Raw genomic sequence first — 14,343 nt, 5'->3', positions numbered from 1 at the left:
GTGAATTTTCAAATTCCAAAAAATTTGAATTTCAAGCTATTTTTTTGTGTATTTCGAATAGGGAATAGTCCAAATTCGATTCAAATTTTAAAAAAAATTAGAAAATTCAAATATCAAAATTTATGATGTACTGTCTCTTTAAAAATGCGACTTCTACCATTCGTCATCTAAAACTTGACGAATTGCTGTTTTAGCCTATGGGGGACCTAGAACCCATTTGGAGTCAATTGGTGGACTTTGAAAAATTTAAGTTTTCTCGGGTGAAAAACTTCGAATTGAATTAGTTCAAATGCGGTATTAATTCGATTCATGCTATTCGAATTCGTCCGAATAAGGACCTATTAGATCAAAAACTGACCTATTCGGCCAAAAAAACCTTCGACTTAATTTTGGTTGGTCTTTTTGAATTCGAATTTCGATGTTTTTCAACTTCAGAATTCGACCCTTAATAAATATGCCCCAAGTGTGTTATTTCATATTACATTACATCATTTATGCTATCATTCAGACTTGACATTAGCAATTGTACAATAAAGTGAACGGTATTCCAAGATGCCCATGTAATTGTAACGTTATTTTGCAACTTTTTTTTTAATGCAAACACTCAGTTTTGCTCCAACTTGAAATAACTCAGTGTCTCCTATATTTGTATTGTGCGATCTGTGACTAATAAGGGTACAGATATGTTGGCCAGATAAAGTAGTCAGATTTTTTCAGACAAATTAACGTTGGGTGCATAACATTTGTCTGAAAACAAAGTCATGCATTTGTTGACCACTATTTTTTTATTGTGACCTATAAAAATCTGAACAATACACATTCGAGAATGCCATTGCTTTGGCTTTACATTTGGAGGCCTATTTATCAAAGGTCAAATTTTAGATGTTTTTGAAACACGACTAAAGTCACTTTCTCTATAACTACAAAAGTCATGACATTTATTAAAAGATCCGAATAAAAATTAACACTGAACAATCTGAAAACCGAAATCTCTAAAAGTCCAAATTGATTAAATCAGTCCAATAGGATCAGTGCAGCTCCCGTAGACTTTTAAAGGACCTCGACAACTTTTACCTGACAAAGTTTTGTATTAGAGGTTTTCATGGTTTTAACACTTAGGGGGTTATTTATCAAAGTCCGAATTTATCCCAATATTTTCTGCTACAAACTCTGATCAAATCTGCTCGGTTTTTCTAAGCTTATTTATTATTACATTTTCCTGAATATTTGCTTTGCTGTAAAAAAATCTAATTTTTGCGATCTTTTCGGATTTTTCCATCTGATTTTCAAGATTTTTTTCAGAACTTTCACCCGAAAACTCCAAAAACTATGAAGGAATTGCAGGAAACCCAGCGCACATCAAAAAATCATTGGGATTTCTCCCATTGACTTATATGCAACCTCGATAGGTCTGAGATTCCGGATTTTCAGATTCTGACTTTTCCATCGTCTGGGTTTAATAAATTCTGAAAAATTCGTGATTTCATGATTTTTGCATTCGGAATATAGTAAATAATCCCCTTAATTAATCTAAATTTTTTAGAGCTTTTAAAAAAATAGGAAAACCACAATTTTTTGAGATTCATGGAAAAAAATGGTCCCCTTAGATATGGTCATCCAATTTGTCATGAATGGATGTTAGATGACTGTATGTCGAGTTCTACAGGCCACACTAATGGTAAAAGAGTGGACAGGAACATGGTTAGACATAAGAACAGTGTAATCATGAATAGCTGTTAGCTGACCGTATCTCAAATATTTACATACCAAAATATGAATAAAAAAAGAAAGTGGAAAGAAACAAGGTCAGACAAAACTAAAGGGCTGATTTAAGAATGCTCAAGCCTTCAGGCTCGCACATTTGTCTACTAAAAACATGCAAGAGTTCCTAAAATCTCATGTGATTTATTCATACAACTACTACGCAGGCAGGCAAAAAAAAAGCCTGCCATCTAAAACCTGCCAACCTTTTGAATTTTTTGCTGGGGAAAAGAATCTCAAATATCTACAGGCCAAAATAACAATAAAAAAAAAAACTATAGAGGAACAAATTCAAAAAAACGAAAGGGCTGATTTAAGAATGCTCGAGAGAAGCCTTTAACAATTTGTTTAAATGGCTGACAAAGCCAACAAAAAATTACTGAATGGTATTGGTGTAATCCAGGTTGGCAGAAATTTAAGAAACTTGAAACATAATAAGCTTGGCTACACAAGTAGACATTTTTTATAAAAGGGATTCTTCTTCAGGTACTAAATAATTTTCCGAACATGAAACAATGGGTAGCCTTAGAAAGATCAAGATGTCATCTAGGCAGGCAACCAGATCTCTGAAAATATAATTCTCAAACTCTTGCAAGACGGTTTGACAAATAATCATAATATCAATCACTGATGTCATCCACACGGATGAGTTTTACGAGTATCCATCCAATCCCTTTAATAATTATTATTATTTTATAGAACTGAGATCTGTTGTTGTTTACCTAGATGACATTTAGGAGAAGACTATCCACTATTCATGACCCTCACAGAGCCTAAATATGGTGAAAATCCCCTTTTTAAAGTTCGTAGATAAGGGAAAGAAGATAATAAATCTTGATCCCCATCCTTCTGTATATTTTGTTCCTAAATTGCTGAACAGAATGTTTTATCTGGCTTACAATTTCCAGACTGCTGTTACACACAATAGGCTACTGAGCAGACTTTAGAAAATGTGGCTCCTAGAAGAGTGGGTCATATGAGGCTACAGCAATGTAGGCAGGAGAGTCAAACTGCTGTATTCTCATGGCACTTAAACAGGTTGTTCACCTTTGAGATAACTTATAGTATGATGTAGAGAGTGATATTCTGAGACAATTTTCAATCGGTTTTATTATTTTTTTTGTTATTTAAGGTTTTTGAGTTATTTAGCTTTTTATTCAGCAACTCTCCAGTTTGCAAAGTCAGCAATCTGGTTGCTAGGGTCCAAATTAAACTAGCAACCATGCATTGGTTTGAATAAGAAACTGGACTATGAATAGTAGAGGCCTGAATAGAAAGATGAGTAATAAAAAGTAGCTATAACAATACATTTGTAGCCTTACAGAGCAGTTGAAGGTGCCAGTGACGACCATTTGAAAGCTGCAAACATTACCGTAACTAGAGGGGGGCGGGCCTTGGTGCGTGACGCACAGCCAGGCCCCCGCCCCCCTCCGTACGGCTCGCATTTCAGTGGCGCGCGGGCTGCCGGGGGGCCCTGAGAGGGTGCGGACCCTGGCCCGCTTGCACCCCCTGCTCCCCCGGTAGTTCCGCCACTGGCTGCATGAGTCAAAAGAAAAAGTCAAATAGCTATAAAAGTATAAAAAATAAATAATGAAAACCAATTGAAAAGTTGCTTAGAATTAGGGATGCACCGAATCCAGGATTCGGTTTGGGATTCTTCCTTTTTCAGCAGGATTCGGATTCTGCCGAATCCTTCTGCCTGGCCGAACCAAGTCCTAATTTGCATATGCAAATTAGGGGCATGGAGGGAAATCACGTGACTTTTTGTAACAAAACAAGGAAGTAAAAAATGGTTTCCCCTTCCCACCCCTAATTTGGCCAATTCGGTTCGGTATTCGGCCAAATCATTCACAAAGGATTCTGGGATTCAGCCGAATAGTGGATTCGGTGCATCCCTACCTAGAATTGGCCATTCTATAACATACTAAAAGTTACCTTAAAGGTGAACCACCCCTTTAACCATATTAAAACGCAATGTACACAGCACCATTATCTCCTGTGGTGCACCTTATAGCTCCCTTGTGTCGCATGGTTAGAAAGCAAAGCTGGTCCTCTCTTAAAGGAACAGGTCAGTGTAAACATAAAAACTGGATAAATAGATTGGTTGTGCAAAATAAAAAATCATATAGTTAGCCAAAAATTTAATCTATAAAGGCTGGAGTGAGCGGATGTCTAACGTATCAAAAGATATCCCAACTTCCTGCTTTGTAGCTCTCTAACTCAGAGTAAGTCAGCAACTATAAGGGGGCCCACATGGGACAAAACTGTGAGTTTGCAATTGATGCTTAGCATGCAGTTCAGATTCAAAAGCAAATAGGTATGACCCATGTGGCCACCCCTCACTCAAGTCACTGTTTGGTTACTACCTGGTAACCAGTCAGTGGAAGCCAAGAGAGCTGCAAAGCAGGAAGTACTGGTCTGGCTATTATTTTAGACATCCAGTCACTCCAGCCTTTATACATTACATTTTTGGTTAACTAACTATAGTGATTTTTTTTTTAATTTCCACAGCCTGTCTATTTACCTAGTTTTTATTTTTATATTGAATAATTCCTTTAAATGTGTACCACAACAGTCCTAGAGCTGTCCTTTATCAGTTCAGTACAACAGCCCCATGTCCCTTAAATTTCAGTAATGCATTTTTTAGAACTGAAATAATAATTTATTTTGAGGCTTTATGTACAGTTTACGAGTTTCAGTGAAGTGTGTCTAAAATGTATTTACTTGAAGAAATGGAGACATGTAATCTCTTTTGTGACAGGATACATCACTTTAAAATGGAACACCTCAGACCTCTCTTTAATTCAGTTCAGAGGAGCATAATGGACAATCCAGTCACTGCTTTCATATTCCGACCTCTTACCATATGGAGGGTGCTAACTCTGGTAAGGGATATATTTTATGCTGAATTAGAAATTAAGACTTTACCTTTGTAATTACCTTTGTTGCATGTTTGGTCTGTGGCATTTATATAACAGTTTAGTGGCAAGTAGGGATGAACCGAATCCAGGATTCGGTTCGGGATTCGGCCTTTTTCAGCAGGATTCAGATTCGGGCAAATCCTTCTGCTCGGCTGAACCAAATGCTAATTTGCATTTGCAAATTAGGGACGGGGAGGGAAATCGCGTGACCTTTAGTCACAAAACAAGGAAGTAAAAATGTTAGGATTCAGTTCGGTATTCGGCCGAAACTTTTGCGAAGGACTCGGGGATTCGGCAGAATCCAAAATACTGGATTCGGTGCATCCCTAGTGGCAAGTACATTTTTTTATTAAATTCCACGTAATGTGTAAAACTTTATAAATACAAAGTCTTCCACCAGAGTGTCCATAATAAGAAATTAAGCACTGGGTCACCTTTGTGTTATTTTTTTATGTTACATATACAGATATACAGATATAATTCACTTTACTCCAGATTTTGTGCATACAATTAACTTCTTAAATTTATAAATACGGTTATGCTCCTTAGACAGCTTTGCAATTATTTTCTTAAATTAGAGTTGATACATACGCAGGGCTGCACTCCAGGATTGATATAACTGAGGGGGTTCATTTGTTTCTATGTGCAAGATGAGCAAGCACACCTGCATCAGACTAGGATCAATGGTTAAAGCTAAAGTTTATTACACCCTGTTCATGATGTTTACACACCTATGTGACTGGTGGAATCAGGTGAGTATACTGATTTGATTGTCAAATCAAATGATTTTGTATGATGTTCTTCATGTGCTAAACCCATTGGTCTAAACATATATACACTGTTAGCTCAATTTATACTCCGATGAAGCACATCTTTTCTTTCACTTGGTTCAATTATTTCTAACAATGAAAACATGAAAAACCAACAAGAAAAGTATCATAAACCTCTTTAAACACTCCTTATTTAAATTTCTAACTTCTATGTAATATTATACAGATATAGCATTTAAATGTGCATCATCACCCATTTGGTAAAAATTGATTGCCAATGGAGAGGCATTTTCGGGAGATTTGTCACCCACAGCCACGCATAAAAATTGCAGGCGACACATTTTACTGTGTCCCACTACCCTAACTCTTTTCAAAAAATCTGCTGGACCTCATATGTGTGTCAGTTAGTTTTGACATTGACCCAGCTGAATAAGTCTCACAAAACAAGTGTCTATTATTTGCTTAAAGATCTGGTCATGGCAGGATCCTTTGGTCCTCATATAGTGTTAATTCTACATACAAATTCAAGTAAAAAACCATTACTGTATGTCCAGTTTCTTTGTTTATGATATTTTCTTTAAAGGGAATATATATATATAATTTTTTTTAAAAAAAACTGTAACCCTGATAAATCTGGGGTGTTGAGTATAAAAAGGCTAGAGAACTGAGGAGCAAGTCACTTTTATAATTAGAGGCACATTTATCAAGGGTCGAATTTCGAATTCATGTGAGTTTCTTTTAACTCACATGAATTCGGTTTTATTCGAAATTCAATTGGGGGTCATTTATTATATAAATCGAATATGCCAAACTCGGATGAATTTTACCGACCAACTCGAATCAAATTTGATTCGAATTCGACCAAACTTGATTTGAGTTTTTTCTTCGAAAAACAACTCGAATGTCAGGAAGGCTACAAACATCTCCAAATTGGTCACTGGACCTCTCCCATTGACTTATACAGTAATTCAGCAGGTTTTAGGTGTGAATAGTCAAATTCGAATTCTTAAAGGGACAGAGTATGAGAAATCTCGAAAATGATAACTATTAATAATGGAATTAGAACTTTTTAAAAAACTGAAGTTGAGTTTGGATAATTCCCTAGTCGAATTTGACAGTTTTGACAATGAAAAAAATGCAAAATTCGAATTCAAATTTTCAATTCGACCCTTAATAAATCTTCCCCTTAAAGTGAAGTTGGAGCTAACACACAGAGAAGTGTATGAAACCTTAAAGAGAAGTGTAATAGCCAGTAATTAGTATCATTTGTGTTTGTAACTGATCTACCATCAGATTTTGTTTATCAGATCATTATTGTAATCGAATTCTCGTAATACATTGTAGATCTGCTCCATTATCGTTTGTGCGTCACTTTTATCTGGAGGATATCAGAATCTGCCTACTTCATCTTTCCTGAATTGTACCCTAAATGACAACAGCACAGCCTGTGAATATGGCATTAGCATTGGCATTCTTGGCAGCATAGTTTGTTTATTATTTGTCATACTGGATATCGTCAAGCCACTGTTTAGAAGGAACTTGATTAAAAAGGTCATCAACATTACTGACCTTTCCATCTCTAGTAAGTTATTTATTGACAACTTATGTGTACAGGTTCTTTTGTGCTATGAAATTAAGGTGCAACTCAAATTTGGGAATGTATGGTCTCCAATTTTAATACATTTCTCACTCCACAATGTATAGGATCATGTAGAATTAGACATTTAAAAGGGCCACTGTAACCTTATATGAGTTGTGTTTGCTACAGAAAACATACACTGGCATACATTTACAACATTTCATCGTACAGGCTATGTGAAAAATCTTGCAAGTTTCCCTGCTATGAACAGTGTTACATACCGACCCGAGTATAAGCCGAGGTACCTAAATTTACCTAAGAAAACTGGGAAAATTGATTGACTTGATTATAAGCCTAGGGGTGAGAAATTCATTTTAGGACATGGCCAATTACCGTATATAAAAATCAAAATGTGCTGAAAAAGTCTGATACTTGAGTCAGCATGTCAGTTGTTTTTTAATGCTTGCCCCTACCCAAATGCTAGGTTTTTAGGTCAAAAAACCCTTACCCGCGTGATTTAAGGCTCCTTAAACTTCAGAATCCTCCCTGCATGCCTGTCCTGAGATCCGGTTAGAAGGAGAAGTGGGCAGGTAGCTGTGCTGTGTGAAAGTAAAATGTGGCCCTGCAGGCAAAAGTGGCCATCTCTGCATAGTGAGACTGGAGAAAGAGGGGCTGAAAAAGGTGACTGTGCAGGAAAGCTATGCTGGGACACAAAACAGAAGACAAAAAGCAGTCGGAAATGGTGAGCTGTGTTGAAGGGGGAAATACATGTGAGCTTTTAAAAAAATTACTCCTATACGTATTTCTGAATATATATGTGTGTTTAATACATTTCTGATGTTTCATTAACCTCTGGAAAGAAGCACGCTACACTATATTTCGTTTTAGGTACCGGCAATTTACTTTTTCAATTGTGAGCGCACCGATCTTTGATAATTTTCTGTTTCACTTATATAGCAAGTATATAGTATAGGCTTATACTCGAGTCAATACAGTTTTCCTAGGTAAAATTAGGTACCTCGGCTTATACTCGGGTCGGCTTATACTCGAGTATATACGGTAAATGGCATATTATCTTGTGTACAAGTGTTAGCAGCATAGATAATTGCACAGAAACAATTTAAATTCTGCTAGTGCACTGCTGGATACAAATAGGGTAAAGTATAAGAAACCCAGAGAAATGTCTATGAAAATGGGGCAAAGGGTGAGAATCCTTGATAAAATCTGAACTGAGTAGCACTGACAGAGACAGAGGAGTAGCGCTGACACTATACTATACCCTCCTGAGCCCTTCCACTCCGTGCTCAAAGCTGAAATGACAACGCTAGCTCACAAACTTGAACGCAGAGCATAGGAGGAGGGTGTTTTTTTTTGTTTGGGGAGGCTAATGGCAGCCATACAGAAGCCTGAGTTAAAAGTTACATTTACTGGACTCACAGACTTTTTGTTATTACTGTATGATTTTGGCCATTGACATTGATGATTTAAAGGAATTGTTCAGTATAAAAATAAGAACAGAATAAAAATAGACAGGCTGCGCAAAATAAAAAATGTTTCTGATATAGTTAGTTAGGCAAAAATGTAATGTATAAAGGCTGGAGTGATTGGATGTGTAACATAATAGCCAGAACACTACTTCCTGCTTTTCAGCTCTCTTGCTTTCCAGGAAGTAACCAATCAGTGACTTGAGGGGGGGCATAACTGTTTCTTTTGAATCTGAGCTGAATGCTGAGGATCAATTACAAACTCACTGAACAGTTATGTCCCCACATTGGTAAAGTAATTAAAATGAGTGCTATTGTAAGTGAATAATATATATTTATGTATTAATGCACACACTATACACAAGCAAAATGTAATGTAAAAAATGATCACAATGTTACAATATTATTAAAGTTTGTTTCACTGCTTGCACATATTTTGTGTTTAAAGTCACTGCTTAACTGCAGGGGCTGTAAATAGAAGACCTGGAATATTTGCTGTAGTGTCAGTGCCCCATGCAGGAGTTTATTCCTGAGAGATTACTGTCACACCCCCAGCCAAAGTCAATGGCTGCCAGAAATGAATGCGATCTCTAAAAACTAAAGGGAGCCTCTCAGCCTTGAAATGGGAGATTTATTGGAGGCACGACGACTCCTGTACAGGGCACTGACACTTTTGGGAAACAGTTCACATACCAGACGGTGATGTACAAAGTCTGCATTCTAGAGCTGCTGGCTCTTATCTGCTCACACATCAAAACGCTTGTACTCCCAGTATTCAGCAGTGCACGTCTTGTACTTGGCACAAATAACTGATACGTACGTGACATCACGGCAAGCAATAGGATGCTTGTAGATTTTTTTCCGCTACTGCCCAAACCTGTAGAGGTTATAAACATAACTATTTTTTTTTTCAAGTATTCTGGCAGATTTGGGGAGGCTTAGCCTCCCCAAGCCTTAATGAAGCACGGAGGGTTAAGAGGGGAAGGGCTGAGGAGGGAGGACTGAGTGATGAGAGGGGAGGGGCTGAGGGCTAAGGAAGGATGATCAAGCCACAAGGAGGGAGAAGTATGAGCAGCACGTGGGAGTCACTGCATACTTCAGATCAGTGAGTAAGCAGCAACTTTTAAGCTGACTGGAGTATAAGCCGAGGAAGACTTTTTCAGCACATTTTGGGTGCTGAAAAACTCGGCTGATACTCGAGTATATACGGTACCCTTATGGCTTTTAGTAATGGGAATATAACAAAATAGAAAGAAGTCTGTAGGATGATAAGGAAGCTTGCCAGCAACTTGCCAGAGAGACAGTGACCACTTAGCTAAAGCTGAAACTGTAAAGTTCAATGCAGTTAGTAGTCACAATCCTTTACTAGTTGCTCTGTACTCAAGGGACCAGAGATCAACACATTGCTAATGGAGTAAGATCAATATCTATTGCATTCATTATTAAAGACATAATAATACATAAGAGCATTTAAAGGGGAAGTAAAGTCTAAACTAGAATAAGGGTAGAAATGCTGTATTTTGTATACTAAATATAAACATGAACTTACTGCACCACAAGCCAAAGAAACAAATGATTTATGCTTTCAAAGTTGGCCACAGGGGGTCACCATCTTGTAACTTTGTTATACATCTTTGCAAGACCAAGACTGTGCACATGCTCAGTGTGGTCTGGGCTGCTTAGGGATCGTCATAAACAAAGCTGCTTGAGTTCTGCATGGCTGGGAAGTAAGGCGGGGCTCCCCCTGCTGTTCATAAGTATGATTGTTTCCCTGCAGAGCAGTTAGGGACTGTCTGACAATTCCTATCCACAGCATTAAATGAAGGGAGAATTTCACTGCATACAGTCAGGTTTCTTATAAAGACTGTACACTTTTTTTAATTAAAGTATATTGGCGTTTCTTTTTCATTAAATAAAGTACAAATGGGATTTTATTTTTTTGCCTTTAGATGCCCTTTAACTCATGTTTTACCATTTGGTGGATGCATACAGTAAGTCATCACTGCACAGCAAATGGACTTACAAAAACAGATCCTGGCCACCATTTACATGAGGACTAAGCTAAGCCAGTATTCCCTTCATTGAAGATTGGGTAAACAAAGCCAAAGGAAAATAAATCTTATATGAGTTAAAATAGTTAGTTTGTTTAGAACTTATTTCTTGCCAATCTCCTCACAGTCTCTCCACTGTCCAAGAAATATCCAAATACAAAAAAGGAGAGGATCAGCGTCTGTGGCAATTATATATATTATTAATACGTTCAATTATATAGGCGCCACCCAGTGTTTGCATGAATTATTATAAGGGTGACTGCTTTCCACCTTTAATATTCATACCAGAATTTGGATTGGGGCTTTATACTCGTGATGGTGAACGTTCCTGTGTTTGGTCCCTAAAAAACACAAAACAACCTCCACCGAATGGCCAAAGCCTACTTACACACCAATGGTTTGGTATGGCGTATAATGTGGATCCTCACATATGTCTCCCTCCAGCTGTACGCATGTCTTCAGACTCCAAAAACAGAGATAAAAACCAAAATAGTATAATAGTATTTTATTAAAATATAATTCTTTAAAATATTTCACTCACGTTTCACTCTTAAAAAAAATTGCATATAGTTCAAATCGGGCGCTATGTTGCTCCAAGGGGTGACCCTGCCGGCTTCCTTTCAGTCCACCTCGTGATATTTCCTGCAGCCCTGTGCGATATCTCCTTCGCCTAACGCGTTTCACCGATTCTATCAGCTTCATCAGAGGCATGGTAAATAAGTATAGGAAAATAAGTTTACTTCAAATTGCTGATATTTCCATTAGATAAAATAATTATGGAAAATTTTAAGAAATTAAGTTATAGTGTCTCTAAAGAAAAACTGGGACTGACTACTTTTTTCGGCATTGGAAAGTCTTCTTTACTAACCCAGTGAACCTGCAAGCCATCTTGCCATTTTAAATGATTTTCATGTATTTTCAAATGTCTAAAAATTCTTAAACTCCACTCTACATCTAGCTGTATACATTTGTGGACACACTAGAACAATCATCCAAATGTCAATATTGCTATACCTTCATTTCATTATCCTATTAACATTTGAAGGACGTGTACCTTTCCACTCCATGATGAGGGGGTACAGTTTTCAAGACAGTACTTGTGACCTCATTGAACTACACCTCCCATAAACCATCCTTAAAGAAATGGGTTATGGTGAGTATGTGCATGAAGCCTAAGACTTTCCCTATTTGTAAAACATTTCTCTTGTCTCTTCAGTTCTCTTTGCCTTGCTTTGGTTATTCGGGTTTTGCTTCCTTACTCACGAGTGGAATATGACAGTTCCTTTTATGTTTGCCTTTGGCAAAAAAGAGGCCGAGACTGCTATTGCCTTCTCTTTCTTTTCAGTTCTTTGCTGGGTAAGTTGTTTTTTTTTTTTAATTTAGATGTTATTACTCTATTTTGCATGTCATTTTGCACAAAGGTAAAAATCACCCTATAGGGCATACTTATAGAAGGGGGAATATAGCATTCACCTCAGTGAACTATGGTGAGGAACTCCTCAGCTCTTTATTCACTATATGGGATTTTTAGGGGCATTTAGGGGGATAAAAAAACTTAGAAAAATGTCTCCCCTAAACATAATGAACAGGTGAATAGAGGGACAGGGATAAAGTCCAATGCAACTAAATGGGGTTAGCATTAAGGCAGAGGTCAGGGCAGACAGCAGGCAAGCATGGTCAGCAAACAGGTTGAAAAAAACAGAGAACCGGCACCCAGGGACTCCGTCTTCAAACTACATCTGGGTATTGACAGAATAAAGTTCTTCATACTTAAAGGAACAGTTCAGTGTAAAAATAAAAACTGGGTAAATAGATAGGCTGTGCAAAATAATAAAATGTTTCTAATATAGTTAGTTAGCCAAATATGTAATGTATAAAGGCTGGAGTGACTGGATGTCTAATAGAACAGAACAGAACAGAACACTACTTCCTGCTTTTCAGCTCTCTAACTCTTGTTTTTAAGAAGGGGTCAGCGACATCCATTTTAAAGTTGCAAAGAGTCAAAAGAAAGAGGCAAATAGCTATAAAACTATAAAAAATAAATAATGAAAACCTATTGAAAAGTTGCTTAGAATTGGCCATTCTATAACATACTAAAGGTTACCTTAAACGCGAACCACCCCTTTAACCATATTAAAATGCAATATACACAGCTCTATTATCTCCTGTGGTGCATCTTACCGCTCCCTTGTGTCTCAGGGTTAGAAAGCAAAGCTGGCCCTCTGTTAAAGGAACAGTTCAGTGTAAACATACAAACTGGATAAATAGATGTTTGTGCAAAATAAAAAATCATATATTTAGTTAGCCAAAAATGTAATGTACAAAGGCTGGAGTGAGCGGATGTCTAACATATCAGAAGATAACCCAACTTACTGCTTTGGAGAGTTAGTCAGTGACTTGAAGAGGGGCCACATGGGACATACTGTAACTGTTCAGTGAGTTTGCAATTTATCCTCAGCATTCAGTTCAGATTCAAAGCAAGAGTTATGATCCATGTGCCCCCCCTTAAGTCTCTGATTGGTTACTGCCTGGTAACAATCCATGGTAACCAAGAGAGCTGCAAATCAGGAAGTAGTGTTCTGTTATGTTACACATCCAGTCACGCCAGTCTTTATACATTACATTTTTGGCTAACTAACTATATTAGAAATATTTTTTATTTTGTACAGCCTATCTATTTACCCAGTTTTTATTGTTATACTGAACAATTCCTTTAATAACAGTTTTCACAAAATGGCTGCTGTCTTCTTGATGTTTTGCGAATTTCAAGACTAAGTCTAAGGGGCCGATTCACTTAGAGTGAAGGATTCAAAGTAAAAAAACTTCGAATTTCGAAGTTTTTTTTGGGCTACTTCAACCATCGAATGGGCTACTTAGACTACGACTTCGAATCAAACGATTCGAAGTAAAAATCGTTCGACTATTCGACCATTCGATAGTCGAAGTACTGTCTCTTTAAAAAAAACTTCGACCCCCTAGTTCGCCATCTAAAAGCTACCAAAGTCAATGTTAGCCTATGGGGAAGGTCCCCATAGGCTTGCCTAACTTTTTTTGATCGAAGGATATTCCTTCGATCGTTGGATTTAAATCCTTCGAATCGTTCGATTCGAATGATTTTATCATTCGATCAAAGGAATAATCCTTCGATCATACGATCGAACTATCTGCGCTAAATCCTTCGACTTCGATATTCGAAGTCGAAGGATTTCAATTCCCAGTCGAATATCGAGGGTTAATTAACCCTCAATATTCGACCCTTAGTGAATCAGCCCCTAAGTAAAGTTTATTTTGTTTGTCAAACCCCATAGAAAAGAATTTGGAATAATTTCTCAGGATGACAGGTCCCCTTTTAAAAACAAAAAACATTATTTCAATATTACTATATATTATGCTACTAGATGTGCAGGATACATTATGATGATCTCATGGAACATCTCCAATAAAAATATTTTGTTGCATTTTATGTGTTGTTATGCAGGTTATTTTGATATATCTGGAAGTTTCACATTTCCGTGAAAAATACCTTGATGCGTACACTATGTCGATGATGTCACTGAAAAGAAGAGAGCTCGCTGACAGAGTTCATGTTGAAGACATTGCAGAGCCACCGAGTCTGCCACCACCCACCATTGTTTCTTCCAGTATGCCTTCCCCTGTTACAGATCCATTCAATGAGTAATATTTTGCAAAGAATGTATAAGGCAGGTTGTGGATTTTCATGTTTGGCTAGCAGATATTACCGATATCCCAATGTGACTAAAGCTGATGGCACACTGA

At 37.3% G+C, this 14,343-nt stretch overlaps 1 protein-coding gene across 3 annotated transcripts in view; it reads left to right on the top strand.

The window, feature by feature from the left end:
* syngr4.L (synaptogyrin 4 L homeolog) overlaps positions 1–14,343 on the top strand; it is a 17,869-nt gene extending 3,526 nt beyond the window's left edge. For 2 of the 3 annotated variants that reach the window (XM_041568328.1, NM_001368112.1), the window contains 4 exon segments: positions 4,523–4,646; positions 6,797–7,034; positions 11,783–11,922; positions 14,045–14,343. In XM_041568328.1, coding sequence (XP_041424262.1) covers positions 4,539–4,646; positions 6,797–7,034; positions 11,783–11,922; positions 14,045–14,245 — 687 coding nt within the window. In that variant the 5' untranslated portion in view covers positions 4,523–4,538 and the 3' untranslated portion in view covers positions 14,246–14,343. 3 annotated transcript variants of the gene reach the window in all.

The sequence above is a fragment of the Xenopus laevis genome, chromosome 7L, assembly GCF_017654675.1.
Source record: "Xenopus laevis strain J_2021 chromosome 7L, Xenopus_laevis_v10.1, whole genome shotgun sequence".
Classification (NCBI taxonomy): Eukaryota; Metazoa; Chordata; class Amphibia; order Anura; family Pipidae; genus Xenopus; species Xenopus laevis.
Note: the sequence above shows the minus strand (reverse complement) of the source record. Positions and strands in the feature narration are given on the sequence as shown.